The sequence below is a fragment of the Trichosurus vulpecula genome, chromosome 2, assembly GCF_011100635.1.
Source record: "Trichosurus vulpecula isolate mTriVul1 chromosome 2, mTriVul1.pri, whole genome shotgun sequence".
Lineage (NCBI taxonomy): Eukaryota > Metazoa > Chordata > Mammalia > Diprotodontia > Phalangeridae > Trichosurus > Trichosurus vulpecula.
The window spans coordinates 7,092,969-7,118,992 of NC_050574.1; the positions used below are offsets into that span (position 1 = coordinate 7,092,969).

General features: G+C 43.1%; 1 protein-coding gene across 2 annotated transcripts; it reads left to right on the plus strand.

Moving 5' to 3' along the window:
* The first annotated feature begins 1,670 nt into the window (after nucleotides 1–1,670).
* On the plus strand, nucleotides 1,671–26,021 carry LOC118835853 (zinc finger protein 846-like). 2 transcript variants are annotated; one of them, XM_036743133.1, is made up of 4 exons: nucleotides 1,671–1,714; nucleotides 7,257–7,344; nucleotides 14,674–14,800; nucleotides 23,048–23,573. In XM_036743133.1, the coding sequence occupies exons 2-4, from the start codon at nucleotides 7,312–7,314 to the stop codon at nucleotides 23,164–23,166; spliced, it is 279 nt and encodes a 92-aa protein (XP_036599028.1). In that variant the 5' UTR covers nucleotides 1,671–1,714; nucleotides 7,257–7,311; the 3' UTR covers nucleotides 23,167–23,573. The 2 variants fall into 2 exon arrangements, 1 of the variants encoding a protein (XP_036599028.1); XR_005009526.1 differs by lacking the exon at nucleotides 1,671–1,714 and adding an exon at nucleotides 25,939–26,021 and having other exon boundaries at nucleotides 7,270–7,344; nucleotides 23,048–23,553.
* The last annotated feature ends 3 nt before the right edge of the window (nucleotides 26,022–26,024 follow it).

Below are 26,024 nucleotides of genomic sequence, written 5' to 3' on the forward strand. Positions count from 1 at the left end.
AAATCCCTCTTCACTTCTCTATTGGTTTCTTACTTTGTGTTCCCAACTTGGCCAGAATTAGGAACACCAGAAGGATACCATATCCTCTGAAGCTTTGAGACTTTTACACAATCTTTTCCACTCCCTTGACCCCTTCTTCATTTGGCTAGTCAAATCATACATCAGAAAAAAGGTCAGTGGCTGCAACACAAAATCCAGACAATGCTGATGGAATATAGTCTACCTGACATAAAAGAAATTAACACAGGCAATAAGTCTCAGGACACAATATGTTTTCCCATTGGTCTGAACTTCCTTCTCACAGGACATTACATTCAACTGATCAAGGCTGGGACAAAGACCTTTGGCAGATACACAGATATCCTGATAAGCATGTTTTCGATTCAGGTGACAACCAAAGGCTGAGTGCCTTCAAGCCCATGCTTCAGTGATAGAGAAACTCCTGTCTTTTGATATCAATGAATGCTGACCCAGGTGTCCCTGAGGTTTGCACTCCTCCACTTTCTCAATCACTGGCCATTATTCATACACTGAAGGGGATTCAGTGAATAAATATTCTTGTTGTTCAGTTGTTTAGTCATGTCATACTCTTCATGACCCCATTTGGGGTTTTCTTGGGAGAGATACTCAAAGGATTTACCATTTCTTCTCGAGCTGAGGAAACTGTACTTAAACAGGGTGAAGTGACTTACCCAGGTTCACACAGCTGGTAAGTGACTGAGGGAGGAATCTTCCTGACTTCAGACCAAGTGCACAATCAACTATAGACTACTTCCCCACCATTTATTGGTGAATAAATGCATGCAATCAAAGGATAAATTCGATAATGGTCATTGGTACAAGTCATTGCACAGGGTGTGTCTGAGGCCACATTGGAACTCAGATCTTTGAGGTTCCAGGGCCTGATTCTGTCCCGAGTCACCAGACTCCTCCAAGTAGGGACAAGTTTTCCCCTCCTTGAGAGGCAAGGCTGCTCCCCCAAAACAGCGCTCAGGAGCATTTCACCAAAGGCCCGGAAGGAAAGAACTGATCCCCTGCTACTCACAAGTCAGCTGCTAGACTCTGCCTCAGTTTCATTCTCTGTAAAAATGGGATGATAACAGCAGCACCTCTCACAGTTGTTTGGAGGATCAATGGAGCAAGAAGCACTTATTAAGCACCTACTGTGTACCATGCACTGGCCTGGGGAGTCAAACCCAGAAGGACAGGCCCTGCCCTCCAGACACCTACACTCTAAAGGATAACTTCCAGGAACCTGAAGCAGAATGGGGGTGGAGGGAAAGGGCATCGCACCTCCCCCAGCCCGCCCAAGTCTGCACCCCTCCTTCTGTGACCTCTGCAGAACCCATGGGCATGATGGGAAACCCGGGGTCCACAGGCTCAATTTCTCCGAAGGTTCCCAGTTGACTGGCTGCTGCTTCTGTGACTTCAGGTTCAGTGGCCTCCGCTGGGTGAGGGGGGGGAGGGAGGGAATGCGCAGGCGCGGACCCGTCTCCCTCTGCTGCGGGGGAGGAGCGGAAGGAGTGAGTACGCAGGCGCGGCACCGGTTTTCGAAGCGGTGTGGGTAGCCCCTAGTCCTCTTGTGTCTCCGCGTCCCGGCAGACGCTCGGGGACCTGGCTCCGCTTACTGAGCGTGGGAGCAGCCGGGCAAGCCTGGGCACGGCTCGTAGTGTGCGAGTGCGTGTGCACGGGAGAGGGGCTGGGCCCCGGGGAGGTACTTGGGTGTAAGTGCCGGTTGGGGCGATGGGCCGGTGAGCGCGTGCTTGTAACTGGGGGGAGCGCGCGAGCGTGAGTGCTTGTGCTGCGGTGGGGGAGGAGCTGGGGCCTCCGTGCGTGACAGGGGGCCGCGGGGGGAGGCCCCCGTTTGGTGTGGGCTTCTCCTTGGGCCCCGGGCTGCCCCCGGGCAAGGATTCCGTAGGGCCCCTTCCTCGGAGCAGCTGCTTCTCTGGGGGCCCTCAGGAACCGGGGCGGCAGGGGAGGGGCAGGGTTGGCCTTTGGGGTGATTCTGTTGGGAGGGGTTGGAGAGATGCAGGAACCCCAAACCGGAGTTCCCGGACAGGGTCGAGTAGAATGAATTGGCGGACTCAGGCGTTGTATAAGTGGGTGCAGAGATTTGTCTTTCCGCCTTTAACGGGCAAGAGTCTGAGGGCACGTGCAGCCTCAGAGGGCACAGTTAGGGTTTCTACCGACAAACTGGAGCGAAACACCCGCCAAATATGCTAACGAGGGGATTGGGGCGGGCTTAGGGCGTGGTCAGTGCTTAAAGGAACAGCACTTTGGTATCTACTGCGCAGGCGTTTTCCCCGGAGTTCCGTGGGAAAGAGCTGGGGTGGGCGTTTGGGGGGCGGGGAGGTGGGGGTTTAGGGCTGAAACGTCGGTAAGAGTCAGGGCTTCCCGGGAAATGCCCAGGCTGCGGGTCAGTGTCCGGTTAGAGATGAACGCGGGGAGTGTACGCGTGTCTGAGTCCAGCGTGCCTGGACCGAGGGAGGCCGTTGATGGAGACGGTTCAGTGAGCGCTAAGCCCCTGTAGGACCCGGTGCCAAGGAATCCATCGTCCAGGGACGCGGCCGCTGTGCCAGCGGGAGAGAGGAGTGTTGGACTGAGCGCAGTGTCGTTGGGCTGTGTCGTGAGGCTGGGGAGAAAGGTGATCCTGGAACTGGGGTCCAGGCACGCTGTCACTGCCAGATAGGGGCCGTTATCTCCATTTCACAGATGAGGGGACTGAGGCTGAGAGGGGCAGTGGCTTTCCCAGAGTCTTAGCCAGGACAGGTCAGAGGGAGGATTCTCTTGGGTCTGACTGACTCCAGGCTCCCTGCACTTAGCCTTGGCTGCTAAGTCCCTGAGCCTCACTGTTCTCCTCTGTCCAATGAGGGGGCTGGACTTGGTGACCTCGAACTCAGCCCCTTTCAGGTTTCAGATATATACATACATATATGTGTGTGTGTGTATATGTGTATATATGTATACACACATATGCATTCCTGTGATCTGGAGATCAGCTCAGAAAACACACACACACACTGTTAGAGTTGGAAGGATGTCAGAAAATAGTCTTGGAATTCCCTGCTGGTGTAAATGTATATGACCCAGGCTGGAATCCAGGCTGTTCCTTAATTCTGCTGTGACCCTGGGCCAGTCATGGATCATTCTGAGCCTTGTTCCTCCAGGCAGAATGAGGGCCTGGAGCTCTGAGGCCCCTCCTGGCTCTAGCCCTGAGTCCTTTGGAGAACTTTGAAAAGTGGACTCCAGCCTAGGAAACCTTCTCTGTTCCCCCTCAGCTTCCTGGTTCCCTGCTACTCTCCTCCCTTGGACGGCACCCCAGTCCATGCTGGGGCCCAGGCTCAATTGGGAGAATCCTACTCCAACCACCAACTTTCTCCCCTGCTCCAGTCTCCCCAGGCTAATAAAATTCCTGTGGGGTCTTTTCATTCTCCTCACCTCTGCTCTGCCCTTCTCTCAAGGACAGTCTCTGGCCTCCTCCTCATCCTGTCATAGAATCTTTAAATGAACAAACATAAAATCCCCTCCTCCCTTCCTCCCAGCACTGGCCTATGTTTGAAGATTGCTTGTTGACCTTAGCACAGTACCTGGAACATGGTAGGTGCATTTTTGGTGCAGTTTTATACATTTTAATTGTGTTTGAGTCTTTGGGACTAGTTTTGGGGACTTCTTAGAAAAAATACTAGTGTGATTTGCCATCTCCTCCAGCTCCTTTTTACAAATGGGGAAACCGAGGCAAATACGGTTAAGTGGCTTACCCAGGGTCACAGAGCTAATGTCTAAGGTTGGAATGTGAACTTAAGTCTGACTCCAGACCAGACACCCTGTCTCACTGCTTAATTGATATTTATTGATTGATTGGCCTTCTCAGCCTTATTGGGTGGGTGGGACATGGAAGTTGGTGATCTCTGAGGTTCCTTCTTCATCTAAGAACTAGGAGCCTTGATGCTGTGACTCTTTTCTGCCCCAGCTCAGCTTTAATTCTGTGTGCCCAGTGGACAGGGACTGGGGTCCCCAGGGAATCTGTGGCTACCTCTTCAATGACTGGGGAACTGGAACTTGGTTCTCAAATTCTTCTTACCTCTCTCAGTGAGTGAATGAATGAATGAAAAGTCATTTATTCAGCTCTTCATTAATATATGCCAGGACTTGCAGTAGGTGCTATAGACTCTAGGGCAAGAGCTCAGATCTGCCCCCATTAGCTTATGTGATGACAGGCACTGGCCTTTGGAAACCCTTTCCTGAAAATCCCACTCCCTTTTGATTGCTGAGCCCCAGACTGCAGATGGAATGAGAGTGTGGGGACTGGGTTATCCCCCCTTCTCCTACCTCTGACCCTTCCTCTATGCACTTGGATTAACATTTGTTTTTGTTTCATTTCCTGCTGGCAACACCACTCCTACATTCTGGAATTCCCCTTTCCCCTCCCTCATTTTTCTGGGCCTTCCTTCCTGCCCCCTCTCACCCATCCCCCCTTCTCTCCTCCACCCCTTCTCTTAATCTTGGATAGACCAGGAGGGGCTTGGGGCTCACGCCATTGAGGACCCCCAGGTATTCCTTGGGCTCCTCCAACATTCACCCCAGTTCTCCCAAGTCTTGGAAGCCCAGATCCCATCTGGTCTCTTTATTTTCATCTGCAAAATACAAATGATGCCTCTTTTCTAGTCTTTGCTGGGGATCTGCTGAGGCAAGAGAATGCTAATGGTTCTCCCCAGAATTTTTCTGGCTCAAGTCCTAAGCTCTCCCGTAGTCCCCTCTACTCCCCCAGCCCTGAGTTTTTCCTTTTGTATCTGGTCAGCAGTCCCACAGATCTCTTCCTCCTTCCACATCTCTTACAAAGTTTTAGTCTCTGCCAGTTAATTCCTGGAGAGAGAAAAACAAAAACAGTCCTTGCCCTTGTGGAGTTTCCCTTTTAATAGAATGACATGGGGGTTGCCACATAGTCTATGAATACTGGGAGATCTCTGTGGTTGAAGTGCCCTGTCTCCTGGGAGATGATCCCAGACCTCTGAATATCAGACCTGGCCTGGACCTTGGAAATATTCCAGGTCATTAGTCTCTTCTCAGTGACTTGTTGAAGGTATCTCTGACAGCCTGGTCTGAGGCAGGGCTTGGACCCTGGTCTTCCTGACTTTGATCGTGACTCTCCATTCATAACAAATGAAGAATTCCATAGCTGAAGCCTGTAGAGAGAGGAGACATAAGGAAGTTGATCTCTGAGAGGAAGGCATTAGCAGCTGGGGATGGAGGAAGAATCCAGGGCAGGCCTGCAGAAGGGAGGATTTGAGTGCAATCCAGACTGATGCTGATATTAAGGGGAGGAGGGGAGAGCCTTCTGGGCTGGAGGCAGCAGAGCTTAGGGATAGTTTTCTGTTTGTCTGGGGTGTGAGGAGGGGGAAGGAGCAGAAAGGCCAGTGAGTGGAGCCTGTTCCTGGAGTGGGAAATAATAAGAGAAGGGTAGAGAAGTCTGCAGCACACTTGTATTCAATCTTATGGCCTCATTTTCCAGTTTGAGGAATTAAGGGGTTGGTTTAGATGACATACTATCCCTTGGATTCTGGGCATAAGCCTTGGTTTATATGACAAAGCTATATTATTATAGCGGAGGGACAAGTGACTTGCTTAGAATGAACGTGTCAGTGTCTTGGTGAAATTTGAACTCAGGTCTGCTTTTCAGCTGGGCAAGTTGATGGAGAAGTTAGATAGAGCCCCTGGTGTGCAGCTCACCTTCCTGAGTTCAAATCTAGCGGCAGACCACTTGCTAGTTGTGTGACCCTGGGCAAGTCACTTAACCCTGTTTACCTCAGTTTCCTCATCTGCAAAAGGAGCTGGAGAGGGAAATGCCAGAAGGACCTTGAGGATCCTGAGTTGAACTATTTAGCTCCCCCACCCTCATCAACCATCCCCCATCAGTCCTTCTCTGGCCTCCTTCCTAATTTCCTGCCATCTTTGTATCCCAGGGCCAACTTCCTGTTTTTTGCACCTCTCCCCTTCCCATTTGAACTTGGGTTTTGAGGGGTGAAAAGGGAAATATTGGCAAACTCCCCCCCCCCCCACTCCCAGGGAGAGTTGATGTCTATAGCTTGACCTCTGCATTGAGTCTGTATGCTAACTTTGGAAATCAATACATGATGACTCTGGGGTTATAAGATAATCTTGATTTTGTAAGAGATTGTGTTCAGAATTCAGCTTGTTATTGTGATGGGGAATGGCAGTTTGTCTTACTGGGGCCCACTCATCAGTCACTGTTAGGCATAGTGTCCTTGTACTAGAGAGAAATGTGATTTTTAAAACTGAGGTCCAAGCACAAGCACCCTGTCAGTCATATCCTTATGGGAAAGAAGACAAGTATGGCAGGGGCAGAGCTGGGAGACCAGGAGATTCTGCTGAGAAAAGTTGGAGTCTGAGAGCAGGCTCAGGAAGAGAGGGAGAGAGGGGGTGGAGGGGAGTTGAGAGAGGACCAGCCTGGTGGGTGTTAGCCCTAGTGGAATTCTCTTCCTGTGGGGAACTTTGGAAGCTAGGGAGTGGAGGAAAAAGAGGGGTCATTTCACTAGACTCAGGGGAGGGCAGGCCAGGACTCCTGGGATTAGGAGGGCCCACCCAGAATAGGCTTAAGCAAAAGCCATGCTGGTACCAGGTACGTCTGAATAAGAGTCCATCCCCTCACCCCAGCTTTTGCTGGCTTCCCTTTTCAGTGGGGCTCTTCCTGTGACCTCTTGGTGATTTTCCTCCAGGTTTGCCCAGAACAGACCTCCATTCAAGTCCTGGCTTTGAGGGTTGCACCTTCTATACTTGTCCAGGCTCCCTGTCACATCCTACAGGTCCTAGGGTGCCATCCGCAGTTGTACCATTGGGTCCCAGCCTCCCAATATTCATGTCACACACATAGTATCAGGTGGAGGCAGAACTCCGGGTCTGGGGTCATTGAGGTTCTCACCGGTCTTAACCCATCTAGGATCCCAAGCCTCTCCTGCCTCCTGGGTCTCTCCAGGAGGATGGAGGAGGGGCATAAGGTCAAAGGGAAGGAGTTAGAGAGGGTAGCAAGTCCTCTTGGTGCTCAGACCAAGCCCTCTTCCAGCCTGACCCACCCTGTTGCCCGCTTCCTGAGGTGGAGTCTCTCCCCTGAGGACAGAGCAGGGCCTCTGTAACCCTTATGAGAGCTCACCCTCTGTCATTCTAGGCAGTTCAGCATCTACCCTAGGAAGAGAAGACAGAGACGATGTCTGTCCCACTCTGAGATTCTTCTCCCTGCCTAGGTCACCTTGCAGAGCCCAAAGGCTTTTCCTAGGAGAGAGCCTAGAACCAGAGGGAATGGCCCCTGGGACCCAGAAACATCCATCCCAGGTGAGTGCAATATATCCATAGACCTCACCAGCATCAGCAAACCTGGAATCCAAGAGAGGCAAGCAAGCTTTACCCTGTTAGATGTAGGTAGTCCTCTGCAGTGCCGTCAGCAGAGCAGAAATTGTCCTCCTGCCTCAGGCCACACAAGCCTTCCCAGCTCTCTCTTGAATCCCTCTCTTTTCCCATTTCTTAGGTCTCTCTCTCTATATATATACATTCATATTAAACATATTTTCACCTTAGTCTTGTTGTATAGAAGATTTGGAATGATTGGGAGGAACCATGAGAAAGAAAACAAAAGAAAGACTGCGAGGCAGAAAGAAAAGACAGCAGCTAATAGACTTCAGTCTACTTTCAGGCTCCATTTTTCTTTCTCTGGGTGTGGATGGCATTTTCCATCATGAGTCTTTTGGAGTTGTTTCTGGTCCTTCATTGCTGAGAAGAGCTAGGTCTCGTAAAAGTCAGTCATCTCACAATGTGTCTGTTACTGTGTCCAGTGTTCTCCTGGTTCTACTCTGTTGGCTCAGCATCAGTTCATATAAGTCTTTCCAGGTTTTTCTGAAGTCCACCTGCTCACCATTTCTTCTAGCACTATATTAGTGCATTACATTCATCCACTACAACTTGTTCAGCCATTCCCCAGTTGATAGGCATCCCCTCAATTTTCAGTTCTTGGCCACCACCAAAGGAGCTGCTGTAAATATTTTTGTACATGTGAGTCCTTTTCCCATTTGTCTGATATCTTTGGGATACAGTCCTGGAGGTGATATTGGTAGTGTTCCAATTTTCCAACAGCTCCAACATTTAGAATTTTCATGTTTTGTCATGTTAGCCAGTTTGATAGATGTGATGTGGTACCTCAGAGTTGGTTTGATTTGCATTTCTCTAATCAATAGTGATTTAGAGCATTTTTCCATATGGCTGTATTTTAGCTTTTAAATTTTAATTTCTTGCTCTGAAAACTGCATGCTTATAACCTTTGACCATTTATCAATTGGCGAATGATTTATATTCCTAAAAAATCTGCCTCGGTTCTTTCTCTATATGTTTTAGAAAGGAGTCCTTTATCAGAAATACTTACCATTCAAATTGTTTTCCGTCTTTCTCCTTTCCTCCTAATCTTGGTTGTGTTGCTTTTGTTTGTGCAAAACCTTTTCAATTTAATGTAATTAAAATTATCCATTTTGCATTTGGTAATGTTCTCTATGTCTTGTGTCATCTTGTGTCATCATAAATTCTGACAGGTAAACTGTTCCTTGCTCTGCTACTTTGCTTATCATATCAGGCTTTAAATCTAAGTGATGTACCCATTTGGAATTTCTTTTGGTAAACAGTGTAAGATGTTGCTCTATGCCCAGTTTCTGCCACACTATTTTTGCATTTTTCCCAGCAGTTTTTGTCCAATAATAAGTTCTCATCCCTGAAGCCATTGACTATTTTGTCTTGTGTACCTAACCTATTCCACAAATCTTCCCCTCTATTTCTTAGCCAGTACTAAGTAGTTTTGATAATGGCTGCTTTATAATACAATTTAATATGTGGTATGGCTAGGCTACCTTCCCTAGCATTTCTTTTCATTAATTTCTTGATAGTCTGGACCTTTTGTTCTTCCAGATGAATTTTGTTATTATTTTTTCTAGCTCTATAAAATAATTTTTGGTAGTTTGATTGGTATGGCACTGAATAAATAAATTAACTTCAGCAGAATTATCATCTTTATTATATTAGCACGGCCTACCCATGAGCAACTGATACTTTTCCAATTATTTGGATCTGACTTCAATCGTGTGAAAAGTGTTTTGTAATTGTGTTCCTATAGTTCTGGGTTTGTTTTGATAGGCAGTCTCCCGAATATTTTATAATGTCTACAGCAACTTTAAATGGAATTTCTCTTTTTATCTCTTGCTGTTTGGTTTTGGTAAAAAAAAAAACTTTGCTAAAGTTTTTTATTATTTCAAGTAGTTTTTTACTTGATTCTCTAGGATTCTCTAAGTATATCATCATATCATCTGCAAAAAGTGATAACTTAGTTTCTTCTTTGCCTATTCTAATTCTTTCAATTTCTTTTTCTTCTCTTATTCCTAAAGCTAACTTTTCTATTACTGGCCTAGAGTTGGGCAGAATAGTTCCTAAGTATTGTTTTAATTTCCTCTTCATTGGTGGTGAATTCACCCTTTTCATTTTTGATATTGATAATGTGGTGTTTTTTTTAACCAAATTAGCCAAAGGTTCATCTATTTTATTGGTTTTTCCATAAAACTAGCTCTTAGTTTTATTTACTAGTTTAATAGCTGTAATATTATTAAGTTGGGACTTTTTTTACTGCTTTAGAATGCTAAATTAATTGTCTTTGATTGAGTCTTACTAGATGCTGAACCCCAGGTCCATGCCCTTTTACTACTATGTGCAAAGCCCCAGGCTGCTGAGGAAACTAGTTTGAAAGAGGCTTGAAGCCCCCAGGGCGCTAAGGGGAGTTGCTAAGACCAGAGCCGATCTAAGTTCTGGTAGCTCAGATGACTTTTGATGATGTCCAAAGACTGTATAAAAAGAGAGAACAGAGTTGTTTGCTTGAGGCCCTCACTCCTGGAGGAATGTTGGTGTGGGACTCTAGGCAGCTGTTGTAAGAGCCTCCCAGCTCATCAACCCAGATGTTGATGGTTTTTGGTAACTGTGAATTGTGATCTGGTCTGTTTATATTGTGTATGTTTGTAACTTGTCTGTATTTGCTCTGAAGTTCAGGTTGTTGGCTTTTCCTCTTGAACTAAGTGAGTTTATATGTATATGTTGTGTTAAAGTAAGATTGTTAACCTCTTAACGTTCCTTTCCTTAGTAAAGCTGATCAAAAGTACCTGTGTTGGCAGCATTCTTGTTGTTGGTCTTGTGTTGGTCTTTCACTCCCACAGCAGCTGCCGGCCAAATTGTTGCAACAAAAGCTTTCTTAATTTTAATTTTATTAATCTTACCTGTGGTTTTCATTATTTCTAATTTGGTGTTTAATTGTGGATTTTTAGCGTGTTCTTTTTCTAGCTTTTGTAGTTGCATGCCCAGTTCATTGACTTCCTCTTTCTGTATTTTATTCATGGAAGCATTAGAGATACTAACCTTCTGCTAAGAATTGCTTTTCCCATATCCCTTAAATTTTGCTATGTTGTCGTTCTCTTGTATGAAGTTTTTGGTTGTTTCTGTGCTTTGTTGTTTGACCCACTCATTCTTTAGGATTAGATTATTTAGTTTCCAATTCATTTTTATTCTCTTTCCATGGCCCTTTATTACATGTAATTTTTATTCCATCATGTTCTGAGAAGGATGCATTTCATATGTTTTCCTTTCTGCCTTGGATTGTGATGGTTTTATGCCTTAGAATATGGTCAGTTTTTGTCTAGGTGCCATGTACTGCTGAGGGAAAGTATATTGCTTTGTATTCCCATTCAGTTTTCTCCAGAGGTCTACCATATCTAACTTTTCAAAAATTCTATTCTCTTCCTTAACTTCTTTTCTGTTCATTTTATGGTTAGATGCATCTATTTCTGAGAGGGGGACATTGAGGTCCCCCCAGTATAGTTTTGTTCTCTATTTCCTCCTATAACTCCCTTACCTTCTCCTCTAAGAATGTACATGCTATATGTTATGGTAACTCTTTTCTCTTTTAGAATGCTAAAGTAATCAAGTGCCCTTGATTCTAGGTGGGAAGCCGCAGGCCCACACCCTTTTGCTGATTGGGTGTGAAGCCTTTGGTCCTTAAGAAGGGTATTTATACTGGGAAGTTAGTATTTGCTTTAGGGCTGTCACTCACTGGAAGAGTGCCCTGTGATTTGACCTGATGAGACTCTGGGTAGCCTCCATTAGGGAGCAAGCCCCTCCCCCCCACTCCGACCCCACACTCAGCTTTGAAAACCCAAATATTGGTGACTCTCTCTCTGGTAACTATGTCATTTTTTTGTAGACAGCTAGAGGCCAGTCTGTTGCTAATTGTGTGTTTGATCTGTTTATATTGTCTCTGTTTATAATTTCTGTTTGTATTTGTTCTGAAGTTCAGGGTGCTGCCTTTTCTCCCTGAACTAAATGAGTGATATATGTATGTTTGATTAAAGTGAGATTGTTACCCCTTAAAGTTGCTTTTCTGGGAAAAACGGGTCAAAGAACCTGTGCTAAGCAGCCCTCCTGTGTGCTGGTGTTTTTGGTCTTACACCCCCACGGCATCTGCTAGCAACATTGCTGTTGTACTGTGCCACTGGGTGCATATTTGTGTAGTAATGATATTTTTTCTTTGTTTTTGTTGCCTTTTAAGAGGATGGAGTTTCCTTCCTCATCTCTTTTAGTCAGATCTATTTTTGCTTTTGGGAAGGATTATGGTTTTTAATCTATTCTGCTATCCCCTTCCATTTTATGGGAGACTTCATCCCATTCACATTCGTAATTATGATTACTATCTGAGGCTTTCTCTCCATCCCATTGTCGTCCCGTCCCGTCCCCCCCCCCCCTTTATGCTTTTCTTTCTCCTTTCTCCCTTTCCCTCCTCACTGGACTTCTGCTTTGGACCACCACTTCCTTCAATCTGCCCTCTCTTCTATCACTCCCCCTCCCATTTCTTTCCCTTTACCCTTACTACTTCTTCCCTCCCTTCTTTCCCCTTTCCCCTCCTACTGCCTCTATAGGGCAAGTTAGATTTCTGTACCTAAGTGAGTATGTTATTCTCTCCTTGCACCAAATCTGATGAGAGTAAGGTTCAAAGAGTGCTCATCTCTCTCCTTTCTTTCCCTTTATGGTAATAGGTATTCCTGCCTCATCATCTGATTTCCATTTACCCTTTTCTGTCTCTTCCTTTCCCCTTCTCCCATTACAGTCTCTTTTCACCCCTTCATTGGGTTCTTTATCATCACATCAAAGTCAGCTTAAACCAACTCCCTGTGTATATGTATATCATTTCTATATGTCTTAATAAAGATACAGTTCTCAAGAGGTATATGTATCGTCTTCCCATGTAGGAATATAAACATCCCTTATTGAATAACATGGTTTTTTTCCTTTCCTTTCCTGTTTGCCTTTTTATGTCTCTCTTCAGTCTTGTCCTTGAATATCGTATTTTCCATTGAGCTCTGGTGTTTTCATCGGCAAAAGTCTAGTAGTCCCCTATTTCAGTGAATGTCCATATCCTCCCCTGATAGATTATGTTTAATTTTTCTGTTTAGTTCATCCTTGGTTATAATCCAAGCTTCTTTGCCTTATGGAATATCATATTCCAAGCTCTCTGATATTTTAATGTAGAACCTAGAAGGGGCTGTGAAATCCTGACTGTTGTTCCTTGGTATTTGAATTATTTCTTTCTGGCTGCTTTTGCAGTATTTTCTCCTTCACCTGTTATTTCTGGCATTGGGTACAATATTCATTGGGGTTTTCAACTTGGGATCTCTTTCAGGAGGTGATTGGTGGATTCTTTGGATGTCTGTTTTACCCTCTGTTTTTAGGACCTCAGGGCAGCTTTCCTTGATGATTTCTTGAAAGGTGCTATCCAGGCTTTTTCTTTTTCCTTTTTTTTTTTTTGATCATAGCTTTAGGTAGACCAAGAATTCTTAAATTATCTCTTCTGGATCTATTTTCCAGGTCAGTTGTTTTTCCAATGAGATATTTTACAGTTTCTTCCATTTTTTTCATTCTTTTGATTTTGTTTTGACTGATTCTTGATGTCTGGTAGAGTCATTAGTTCCCACTTGACCAATTCTAATTTATAATGAATTGTTTTCTCCAGTTAGTTTTTAAGTAGTTGCTATTCCATTTGGCCAGTTGTCCCTTTTAAGGGGTAGTTTTCTTCAATGTCCTTTTTGTCCCATTTTGTCAATTGTATTTTAAAAGGAATTGTTCAGGTTTTCTTCTGCCTCTCTTACTTGACTTTTAAAATCCTTCTTGAGGTCTCCCAAGAAGGCTTTTTGGCCTTGAGACCAGTTCATATACCCCTTTGAGGTTTCACATGTAGGTTTATTGTCAATATTGTTCTCTCCTAAATTTGTGTTTTGATCTTCCCTCTCACCAAGATAGTTTTCTCTGGTTGTTGTTGGTTTTTTTTTGTTGTTGTTGTTGTTACATGTTGTTCATGTTTTTTTCCTTTTTTTTTTACTGGCTTTTAAAGTTGATCTCTGCTCTTAGGGCACAGGGGGCACTGTCCCAGTCTTCTTGTGCTGGGGGCTAGGGGCCTGGTTACTGATTTTGTGTGCTGAGGCCTCAGGTGCTAGCAGCTGGAGGCTGTAGTGATCTGATAGTTTACCTGGTACTGAGCTGGAGCTGTTGCTGGTGGCTGATGTGTGCCTGGTTTTGGCTCTTGCCTGCTCCACCACCCTGAAGGTAAGGATCTCCCTCTGGTTTGGTGAGGTGAGGCTTCCTACTGGCTTACTGTGACACCTCCCATCCTCTACTGGCCCCTTTAAGGCACAGCAAGAGGGACATTTCCCATTAATCCCCCTAGTGCACCTCACCTTTCTGCTGCCTGCTGTATTGCAGGATATTTCATTCCAACTGTGAGCTCATAGTTCCTGGAGCAGCAGGTGCTGCTGCTGTTCCTGCTGCCATAGTCACTCCCAAGGCCTGTTCCTGCTTTGCTGGGGCCCGACGGTATTGGTATAACCTGCCCTGGACTGTTCTTCTCTCTTACCCGGTCCCTAGAGACCCCTCTCAGTGACTTTCTGTGTAGCCTCTGGCATCTGTGGGCTCAGAAGCCTGGACACTGTCACTGCTGGTAGTGATGCAGTCCCCTGAAGCCTGTTCCAGCTTTGCCTGTTATCTGGTGCTGGGGCCTCCGCTAGACTGCTGTCCTCTCTGAGCCTGGTGCAACAGACCCTTCCTGTTCATTTTCTAGATTGTTTCAGGCTGTAAATCTGCCTCATTCTGCCTCTTTTTAGCTTCTGCTGCTCTACAATGTTCTAAGAGTCACTTTTTAGGGATATTCGAAGGGTTTGGGGGGAGAGCTCAGAGGAATCCTTGCTTTTACTCAGCGATTTGGCTTGACCCTCCTCCACATAGTCTTATACCTCACTGATGGATCACTTGCCTTTTCCCTAATTGCATTGTGTTAAGCATTGTAGATAGCAGCACATTTTTCCCAGCTTTGATTATTCCATCATGATTCTCATTTCAAATAGAAAATGCTTCTCTTAAGAGTCAGTTGAGCTCTTCATTACTGGTTTCTCATATTGGCTCTGACTCATAAAGTTTTTATGAGTTGTAGGCAAGTCCCTTCTGTGGGCTTCAGTTTCCTCTTGTGAGTTGATGAGGGGTGAACTAGATGAATTCTGGAGTCTCTCTCTTTCAGCTCTAAATCATGTGATTTTGATGGTTTAGGAGTTGGTGACATTCAAGGATGTGGTTGTGGACTTCACTGAGGAGGAGTGGTGCCTCTTGGACCGGTCTCAGAAAGCGCTGTACAAGGAGGTCATGCTAGAGAATATCCAGAATCTACTGTTCCTTGGTAAGGACCATTTCCTTTCTTTTGCTGGTGTTAGTTGTCAGGCCAAAATTTGCACAAGCAGCAAAGAATCAATTCATACTCTGTTGCATCTCAGCTTCCAAAACTGCATAGAATGCACAGTCGTATTTGTATAACAGTTCTCCATCCACTTTGTACTTGGCTTGTAAACTTTTCAAGTTAAATAACTCACCATCAGCCAGGTAGCTGGAGATAAAGATCTGGGCTCATTCTTAGAGGAAGGAAGTGAAGTTAAAAAAAAAAAATAAAACTCCTACTTCAAAGAAAAATTTCATATGATCTGAAGCATAAAAAGAGTTCTTGGAAGAACTTCAAAAGGACTTCAACAATCAAATGAGGGACTGAGGAAAAATTAAGGGAAAAACTAAGAGCAGTCCAGGAAATCAAGACAATTATGAAAAGAGTCAGCTAATTAGAAAAACAGATCCAAAAAGTTAGGAAAGAAAATCACTTCTTCAAAACTAGAATTAGGGATGAGGAAACTAGTGACACCCAGAAATACTAAAAACCAAAAGAGTGAAAAAGTAGAACAGAATGTGAACCATCTCATTAGAATAACAAATGATATGGAGAATAGATCAAGGAGACACCATATGAGAATTGTTACACACCCTGAATGGTATGATTGGAAAAGAAAAAAAGAACGTAGATACAATATTTCAAGACATTATTACGGAAAATTTACCCACAGTTCTAGAGCAAGATGTAAAGTAGAAATGGGAAGAAATTCACCATTCACCCCCTGAAAGAGGTATCAACATGAAAACTTACAGGAACATTATAGCCAAGTTTCAGAGCTTTCAAATTGAGGAGAAAATACTAGAAGCATCAAGAAAATCATAATGTAAATACTGTGGAGCTTCAATCAAGATAACACAAGACCTAGAGGTTTCTACATTCAAAGACCATAGGGCTTGGCACATTATATTTCATAGAGCACAGCAGGTGGGGTTGCAACCAAAAGTAGCTGAGTATAATCCTGAATTTTAAAAAAAAGACCCTTAATGAAGACATTCAGCTATTTATGAGTAAAAGAGCAGAACTCAATGGAAAATTGGACATGGAAGATCCAGGAGAAACATAAGATAAAAGTTAAAGATCCGTTATGAGGCACTCAGTAAGGTCAGACTGTTTACTTTATGGGTGAAAGTGTTATCAGTACCCTTAAGAATGCTGTTATTACTTGGGTAGTTTGACTATAAAGGTGAGCTCAGTTGAATATGATGGATTGATTCTAAAAAATCAAATTGGGTAGGGAGAGGTAAAGTGGAGAAGTTATTACACACTAACAAGTCCTGAAAGGAAAAAGTGAGACAGGAAGCAGATGGGAGTGGACAGGTACTGCTAGATCCTTATTCTCACAGAATTAACAGAAAAAAATAAAATATCTAAATCATGTTGTTTTAGAAAAAGAAATTGAACTGGCCTCAAATGAGCTGCTTAAGAATAAAGCAGCAGGACCAGATGGATTTGCAAGGGAATTCTACCAAACATGTAAAGGTCAGCTAATTCTAGCATTAAATAAATGATATGGAAAATTCAGGAAAGAAGGGGAACTACCAAACTCTTTTTATGAAATAGATACTGACATTCAAAATACTGACATTCAAATCAGGAAGAATAAAAAAGAACATTACAGACCACCTTCATTAATGTATTTGGATGCCAAAATCCTAAAGAAGATACTAGCTAGGAGACTACAACAATATATTTCAAATATTCCACATTTGTGACCAATTGGTATTTATACCAGGAATGCAGGGATGGTTTAATGTAAGGAAAATTATGCACATGATCTATTATATCAATAACAAAAATAAGAAATTATATGCATATATCAATAGCTGAAGAATAAGCTTTTCACCAAAGAGAATACTTATTTTTATTAGGAACACTTGGAAGTATAGGGGAAAGTGGATTTCTCCTTAAATTGATAAAAAGTACTTACGTAAAATTTGTCTGCAAGAGTTACTTGTAATGTTGAGAAGTTAGCAAGCTTCTGAGTAAGATCTGATGGTCAACAAGGATGGCCACTGTCACCAATATTATTCAGTATTGTATTGGAAATCCTACAATAGCAATAAGAGAAGAAAAAGAAATAGAAACAGTCAGACCAGGGAATGAGGCAATAAAAATATCTCTTTGTGGCTGATAAGACAATATGCATGGCAAATCCCAGACTCACCTGAAAAGTTAGTTGAAACAATTAATTCTTTTATCAAAGTAGTAGGATATGATATAAACTCACATAAAAGATCAGCATTCCTATGCATCACCAGCAAAACCCTGCAAGAAGAGACAGTAAGAGATACCCTATTAAAATAAGACTAGACCAGGGGTAGGGAATCTGTGGTCTTGAGGCCATATGTTGCCCTAGATCAAGGTCCTCAAGTGTGTCCCTTTCACTGAATCCAAACTTAAGAGAACAAACCCCCTTAATGAAAGGATTTGTAATGTAAAACATTAATTGTTTATGGAGGTGTAGGGTGAATACAATAAGAATGAAAATATTACCTAAACTAATTTATGCCTTCAACGCCATCCCAATGAAATTACCACAACCTTATTTTATTGAGTTAGAAAAAATAATAACAAGATTCATTTGGAAGAACAGAAGGTCAAGAATATGAGAGGAACCAAGGAAAATTAATGTAAAGGAAAGAAATTAGGCAGAACGTGATCTTAAACTGTAGTATAAGGCAGTGATTATCAAAACTCTGGTACTGGTTAAGAAATAGACAAGTAGATTAGTGGAACAGAGCAGATGTACAATTTACAGCAGCAAATAAATGGAGTAACTATCTAGTTGAAAAGTGTAAATGCTTAAGATTTTGGAATAGGAATTCCTCATTTGGGGCAAATTGTTAGGAAAGCTGGAAAGAAGTGTGGTAGAAATTGGGCATAGACCAACATTTGAGTTTATCAAAATAAAGTCAAAATGGATACATGGTCTCGACTGAAAGAGATATTCCAAGAAAAGTTGAAGATCATGGAACATGTTACCTATCAGACTTATTGGCTAGGTGAACGAGTTATTAATAAACAAGAGACATAGAAGAGAATGAGGTGTGACATGGAGAATTTTGATTACATTAAACTAAATAAGAGCGATATAGCCAAGATCAGAAGGAGAGTAGAGAATTGGGGCGGGGGAATTTTACGTGTGGTTTCTCAGTTAAAGTTCTCATCTCAAATATACAAAGATCTTTGTAAACTCTGTAGGTCGTTCCCTGATTGATGAATGGTCAGAGGATTTGGATAGGCAGTTTTCCAATGGAGAAGTCCAAGCAATTTATAGTCATATGAAAGAAAATACTCTAAATCATTATTGAGTAGAGCAATGCGAATTAAAGCAATTTTAAGATGTCATTTTATACCTATCAGATTGGCTAAAAAGATTGAAAGGGCAAGTGACAAATGTTGGAAGGGATGTCGAAAATTTGGGGTAGCAATTCATTATTGGTGCAATTGTGAAATCATCCAACTATTTTCAAGGTCAATGTGGAGTCATGCCCAAAGGCTTATTAAACTGCCTATATCCTTTGACCCAGCAATACCAGTACTAGGTGTATTTCCACAGATGAGTAGGGAAACAGGTAAAGACCCTATGTGTTTTAAAATATTTATAGTAGCTCTTTTTGTGGTGGCAATGAACTAGATGCCCTTCAATTTTGGAATGACTGACAAAGTTGTAATAGATGATTGTGATGAAATACTGCCGTGTTCTAAGAAATGATGAACTTCATGATTTTAGAAAAGTCGTGGATAGACTTGCACAAAATAGTGAAGAGGGAAAGCAGTAGTACCAAGACAATGTTACATACGGTGACAGCAAAATACTTTTCATCTTTGTTTTTGTTTTGTTTTGTTTTGGCAGGGCAGTTGAGGTTAAGTGACTTGCCCAAGGTCACACAGCTAGTACATGTGCCAAGTGTCTGAGGCCAGATTTTAACTCAGGTCCTCCTGACTCCAGGGCCAGGGCTCTACTCACTGTGCCACCTAGGTGCCCGCAAATTCTTTTAACAACAAGTTTGAGTGAATAAGCCATTTTGACTCTTATAAACACCCTAAAATACAAAGGATATATGAAGGAAGATGCTAATTTGCTTCCAGAGAAAAAACTGACAAATAGAAGTATGCTTGGAATGATTTTACATATGTATACGTGTTTGTATCTGATGGCAGCCATCTGTAGGGTGAAGGAAGGAAGGGTAAAAAAGAAAAAGAAAGGAATTTACATGATAACTTTATTATAGGAATAGGAATTTATACATAATTGATTCTCTACTTCATGGGCAATTATTGTTTGTTTTTTTTTTGTTACATCATGTTATGGAAATGCTTATTTTATTCCATGAGTTAAAAATGAAATTAAAAATTTTTTTTTAAAAACTAATGAGAATAATTTTTTTAAAAAACTGTCTGGTGCTGACAGAGAGGGAGGGAAAGGCAGATGAGTAGAACAGAGTAACTTTGTGTTTGAAAAACATCAAGATAGAATTTTGTGATAAGAATCCCTGATTTGGTGAAAACTGGGGGAAAAGCTGGAAAGTAGTCTGTCAGAAATTTGGAAGATACTGATATCATATTCTGTTTGCCAAAATAAAGTCTAAATGGATACATGATCTCTACGTAAAGGGAGACATCTGTATCAGTAAGCCAGTAATAACAATGTAGATGATCATTGTCAAAATGCCTATGTAGTTCTGTATTACAAAGTATATGAGACTCTCCACGTAGAAGGTAGAAGAAGTACACCATTAATTCAGACACCAGAGGACCAGATCCCACAAGCCATTTATCCAATCTGTCAGAGCAATAAAACATACACAGTATCACAACGTGGAGCCTCACTATCCCAAAACTTCTCTGACCCCGTGCTGGGGTCTTCCCCAAACACAAGCTCACAGTATAGCCAAGTCAGCTTGTTCAGCTCTAGTTATCACGACGGCAGCCATTAGGAGACATAACTGCTCGCTCTCTCTCTCTCTCTCTCTCTCTCTCTCTCTCTCTCTCTCACACACACACACACACACACACTCTCTCTCACTTTCAGCATTTCCTGTGCCATAACTTCCTTTTCCTGTCAGGAAGCTCCCCCCACCACATGTGACTTAGGCTTCCTGTGAGGTAAGCAGGTCACATGGCCTATTAATATGTGGGGAAAGATCTTCAGATCTCTAGCAAAACCCAATATGTAGGTAACAACTGCTTTTCAAAGGGTGTATATTGTAATCCAGATGAAGATAGCTTCCTTGACCAAAATCCTCAGGGTTCACTTTGGCTTTGTTGTTTGTACCTTAAATTCCAATTCACATAGTCATCTTCTACAGTCACTTGTAATTCCACTGGTCCACTTTGCATAGGCTATAAATCCAGAGCCAATTGTATAGCATGTTTGGCTTCTTCAAAAGCTTTACTCTGTTCAAGTCCCCAATCAAATTCATATTTTTTCCTGGTAACTTTATATGAGGGTTTCAAATATGGAATGTGGTACCTCCTTTGGGCTTCCTTCTTATTGGTAAGGAGAGGAAAATCTTGAGTCTTCTGTCAAGCTTGTGGGAGAATTTCTCACAGTCCTTTATTCCATTGTATACCCCAGTACTTTATGTTTTAAGCTGGCCCTTGAATCTTTGCAGGGTTAATTTCCCATTCTTTGCATTCCATAAGCTCAATTAAAAGTGTCAAACTCCTCTCCCCTTCTTTTGCATTTCCTCCCTGGATCCTGATATCATCTATGTAGTGGGTAAGCTGTATGCCAGATAATTTCAATTCATCCAAATGTCCAGCTACAATCCTATGACAGATAGTGGGGCTGTGCAGATATCATTGTGGCAGTCAGGTAAAAGCATATGGCGGTCCTGCCACATGAAAGCAAACTGATCCCACTGTTTGGAGTCTATTGGGATTGTGAAGAAAGCATTGGCCAAATCAGTTACTGCGTACCAAGTCCCATCATATTTCTGGATCTTTTCTGTTAAGGTAACAGTATCTGGAACAGTAGCATACAAGGGTGGAGTCACTTTTCTCAATTGTCTATAATCCACTGTCATTCTCCACCTTCCACGTGACTCTTGTACCAGCCATACAGGATTATTCCATCACGTGGCCATAGCGACTGACACTCCTGCTGCAACATATTCCTTTATAGTATTGACAGTTTCATCTTGCCCACCTGGCACACAATGCTGCTTCAAAGGAATTATTTTGGAAGGTGCATGTAAAGTGATTGGGTCCATTTTTACTTTTCCCACCAAAACTATTAATTCCTGTCTTCCTTACTGCAAATTGAGATCTCCCCTCAGGCAAATTTAGAGTCATACCTTTCAATATACCTGTTCCAATGATGTATTCAGGAGTGGTACAGTGACCACAGTATATTCTTTCTTAGACCATTGTCTAATTTTTTTCATGAGTTTGACTTTTCTGGCTCATACTTCAGCTCCTCCTGGTCTTGTGATGGTGATAGGAGTTTTCCATGGTTAAATTTGTCAGGGTTTCTGTATAGAAGGGAATTCTCTTCCCCAGTGTCAATCAGTGCCCTAGTTACAGTATTTGATGCATTCTTCCAATATATAGTCAGATTAATATGGGGTCTGTAATCCTGTCTGTGTGTTTCTTCAATCTCAGCTGGGACTTGGCCTATTCCTTAGTCTCCTTACAGGTGTGACTCAGTTAGATACAAGGGTTCAAGATATGTAGGATTTGTAGGGGCGATTCTTACTTCTCTATTCTGTTTGCTATTAAGCCCCTTGTCTTGGTACATTTTGTATAGCTCCTCAGTTGAAATACCGTCTATTCTTCTAAAATCTACCCCTGCTTTCAATAGAGCAGTAAACATTTCTTTTCTTGCCCGACATTCTTATTCCAACGTTGAATCTGCTGTCTTTTAATCTTCTCTCTTCACGAAATTTATCATTTCCCCATTCTCCTAAGTCACTTAATGTCCAGCACTTCTGAAAGAGGGTTCCCTACTTCTGCAATCAGGAAAGTCAGAATTATGTGTTTATAAGTGTTGGGTGCCAATTTAACTATCAAATTGCTGTGAGAGGCTCCCAAGGGAGTTTCATAATAAACCTTGGCATTCCCTAACATAATAGCAGTCTTCATTACCTCCTCCTTTGACTTTCTCATACAGCCCCTAGTTGAATACCAGGGTCTATCTGCAGTAGCCCACATAGAATCAGCAGGGTATTCTGTATTACAACCTATTGCAGCCAAAGCCAACAAATTCGTTGTTTGTTTACCTCTTTGCAAATGATAATTCCTAAAAGCTTGCTGTACGAAAGAATTCTGACTAATCCTTATGAGTTTCACACAATCCACAGTATCTACAGACATTCCTGCGTCCCTTCATCACTGCTTCTCACCATCCAAGATATTAACGATTCTCCCATTTTCTGGGTGAACCTACAAGATATATGTGATTTCCTGCTGTGTAAAATCTTCCAAAATCTCCCTGAACACAGAGTTATGATCCTGTGTTTCTTACGTCCTTCACCGTATGGGGAGCATTTCTAGCTGGGAAGTCTGGTGTGATACATTAATACTCAATGGTGGATACTCAATGGTGGCTCAGAATGAGCATCATACCAGAAAGTATCCTCTTCTGCCTAAGGTTCTGGTGTTGTGTCTTCCTGTCTAGATTTTCTCCCCCAGTTGCCATGGTAACCAGAATGTCTGCTAGAGTTGACCTGGGCTGAACTGAGGTTCACTTTTTTTTTTACACACATTATCCTCTTTATTTAGCCCCACAGCAACACACCAAATACAACAAAAGAGAGGAGGGGAAGAAGGATGTTATTCATTATAGCAACAAGAGATGAGGGAAGAGGTGGCTGTCCTCAATACTCAAGGAGTATTGCAGGGAGGGATAGGATGGGGATGAGATGATAGAATCCAGCTTTGGCTAGGTCGGCTACGGAGTAGGTGGAGCTAGGGAGGTCTGTGGATTGGGGGTGGATTTGGTCTCTTCTGGGCTCATCTCAAGTAGGCTGGTGACAGCTGCTAAGTCAAGATGAGAGCTGGGGTTGGCTGTGTCCAGACTGACATTATAGTGGGTAGGGCAAGAAGCTGACTAGACCTCCTTAGAATCTGTTTGGGAGGTTGGGACAGGCCAAGGGGAATCCGAGTAATAGAAGGCAGGAAAGGGTCAGAGAAAAAGAAATCTGAGCAGACAACTGGATAACCTTTATCACTCTGGGAACTCTCTCTTCCCCTCTACTTCAGGTGGAGCTGGGGATTGGATGTCATGGCCCTGGGCATCAAACAAGGCACAGAAGGATGGATGCCAAATGGTTCAGATGGAGATTCACTTACCAGATCCAGAATTCCCTGCCCTTTCATAGCAGGGCTCCCAGAATGCTGGTTGGCTCCCCTCTTTGAGGTTTTGGGTGAGAACTGGAGTCTGATCCCCGAGAAGCTGCTGACCAGAATCTGGTCCCTATGGAGCTGAGCAGCCGGAGAGGAGCCAGGTTGGGGGCTGTATGGTTGAGGGATCCCTATGTCATCCAGACTCTCCTCTCCAGAGCCACAGTCCTCTTCTTGGTCACAAGGGTCTTTATCCAGATCTTCCTCTCCTCCCCCAGGGAGGAGGCAGGGGACCATGCTGGCAAAGGAAGGGGGCAAGGGTGCTGGGTGGATCCCGAGGTCCCTCCTTCCCCCACAAACTAAGAAGTGCTGAGGAGGAGCTAATCCCCCAAGGGGACAAGTCACCCCCGGGGACTCTGAAAAAGGTAAGAACCCAAAGAACTGCAAAGAGGGAGAGAAGAGCGAATGAGCGGAACTGAGGAGCACTCTTGATCTCCTTGGCTCCCTCTGCCTTCTAGCTCAATTTACAGCAGAGTTAGGAGATTTCTTGTTGTTCTACTACCTGAGATTCTCCATCTTGCTCTGATATAGGAGAAGCACTCTCACTTGAATTAGCAGACATTTCAGCTACTGTCTGAGTCTGAGTTTTCTCTCATAATAGTCTGTCCCTGCTTTCATATATAATAGGATGGGCTGTGAGTACAGTCCAGCCTTGTCTAGAGATCTCTGTTGGCACTTCTGTTGCTGGCTCAACAGTAACTGCTCTGAGTCATCGCTCCAAATCTCTAGGTCCTCCACCGTGTAGCCTCTACTTCCACTCTTCATAGAGACCCCTGCCGTTAGACCATCCCCTTGCTAGGGAGCAATAAGTTACATCCTCCCATCCTGGGATAACCCTTCTTCCCCTAAAGCCCTTGGTACCTCTAAATAGAGATCTTATGCCTTGCAGTCCTGTTTGTGACACCAAATAATGTACCAGTAAGCCAGTAATAACAATGTAGATGAGAATTGTTAAAATGCCTGTGTAGTTCTGTATCACGAAGTATAAGAGACTCTCCACATAGAAGGTGGAAGTGCTGAACCGTTTATTCAAATACCAGAGAACCATATCCAACAAACCATTTATCCAATCTATCAGAGCAGTAAAACGTTCAGTATACAATACACAATATCACAACATAACCTCTCGGGCCTCCTGCTGGGGTCTTCCCAAACACAAACTCACAGTATCGCTAAGTCAGCCTGTTCAGCTCTAAATATCACGATGGCAGCCATTAGCAGCCATAACTGCGCTCTCTCTCGCTCTCTCTCTCACTCCCCCCCCCCCCCTCTCTCCTCTCTCAGTATTTCCTGTGACATGACTTCCTTTTCCTGTCAGGAAGCTCCTCCTACCACATGTGACTTAGGCTTCCTGTGATGTAAGCAGGTCACATGGCCTATTAATGCATAGGAAATATCTTCAAATCCAAATTGCTACTACAACATCATAGGAAGTGAAAAGAACACGACGGAACATATTACCAGTCAGACTTATAGAGAGGTGACCAGTTGGTGGATAAACAAGAGATAGCATGGTCAGGTGCAAAATGAATAATTTTCAATTACATTAAATTACAAAGGTTTTATACAGATAAAAGCAATGTAGCCAAGATCAGGAAGAAAGCAGACAATTAGGGGGAAAATCTATGTACAGTTACTCAGATAAAGGTCTCATATCTCAAATATCTAAAGAACTTGGTCAAATCTAAAAGAATAAGAGTCATTCCCCAACTCTAAATGATCAAGCGCTAGGAACTGGTAGTTTCTGCTGAAGAAATCAAAACTATATATAGTCATATGAGAAAATTCTGAAAATCATCATTCATTAAAGAAATGCTAAGTAAAACAACCTTGAGGTGTCATCTTGTACCTGTCAGGCTACAATAATAGGAGGGGAAAGGGACAAATGTTGGAACAGACATGGAAAATTTGGGACACTAACTGTTGGTGAAACTGAAATGATCCATCTGTTTTGCAAAATAACATGTAATTATGCCCAAAGAGTTATTAAAATGTGTCTAAACCCTTGATCCAGTAATACTATTCTCAGGTCTGTTTTGCAAGATGGTTAAGGAAAACAACAAAAAAATACATGTTTTAAAATACTTATAGTAGCTCTCTTTTTGTTAGCAAGAACTGTTAAAATTGTGGGGATGCCCAATAGCTGGGGAATGGCTTGAGAAGGATGGAGTACAACCTGAGTTAAATGATCAGTAGCTTCAGCAGGGTTTGAAGATGATCTCTTGAGAATGCTACGGAGGTGTTCAGCCCAAATCTCCAAGATCGTGTCCTTATCACTAATCCACGTGACTCCATCAGCCCTAAGTAGCTAAGGTACACCATAAGTGGATAGCCTTTGACCCATAAATAGCCTTTAGCAGGGCTTAGCCATCTGCAGTTGTCCTGATCTCTATCTGGCCACTGGACCCAGATGTCTCTGGAGGAGAAAGTTGGGCTGGTGATGTGGCACAGCCTTCCATCTCTTAAATCTAATTCCAACTGCAAGTCATGGCATCATCTTTCTGATATCCTGGTTCTCTTCCAGAACAGAGGACAGATGACAACCACAGAACCTTAAACCCAATTCACTCTGTCTTTCATTTACTGGGCAACAATAGATTCCTGCCCAAAAACCACTCTTTCTGGGGGGGTTGGGGTGGCATGAGGTCTGATGTCTCAGAGTAAATGTAAATAGCAATTGTTTCTCCTTAGGCCAGTGACACCAGGGTTCTTCCCATCAAAGTCTTTTTGTTATTTTTTTTATTAAACAGGCCATCCCTTGATTTGCATCTTAAACAAGCCTAATCACTGACTGAGCATTGCCTCAGTCAAGGTGAGATGTTGGAAAGACCTTAGC

What these genes read in the sequence shown, in the direction of transcription:
- LOC118835853 (XM_036743133.1), top strand. Translation starts at nt 7,312, where the DNA reads ATGGCCCCTGGGACCCAGAAACATCCATCCCAG. An exon ending in CCCAGAAACATCCATCCCAG is followed by an intron (nt 7,345 to 14,673) that starts GTGAGTGCAATA and finishes TTGATGGTTTAG; the next exon opens with GAGTTGGTGACATTCAAGGA. An exon ending in CCAGAATCTACTGTTCCTTG is followed by an intron (nt 14,801 to 23,047) that starts GTAAGGACCATT and finishes CCTCTACTTCAG; the next exon opens with GTGGAGCTGGGGATTGGATG.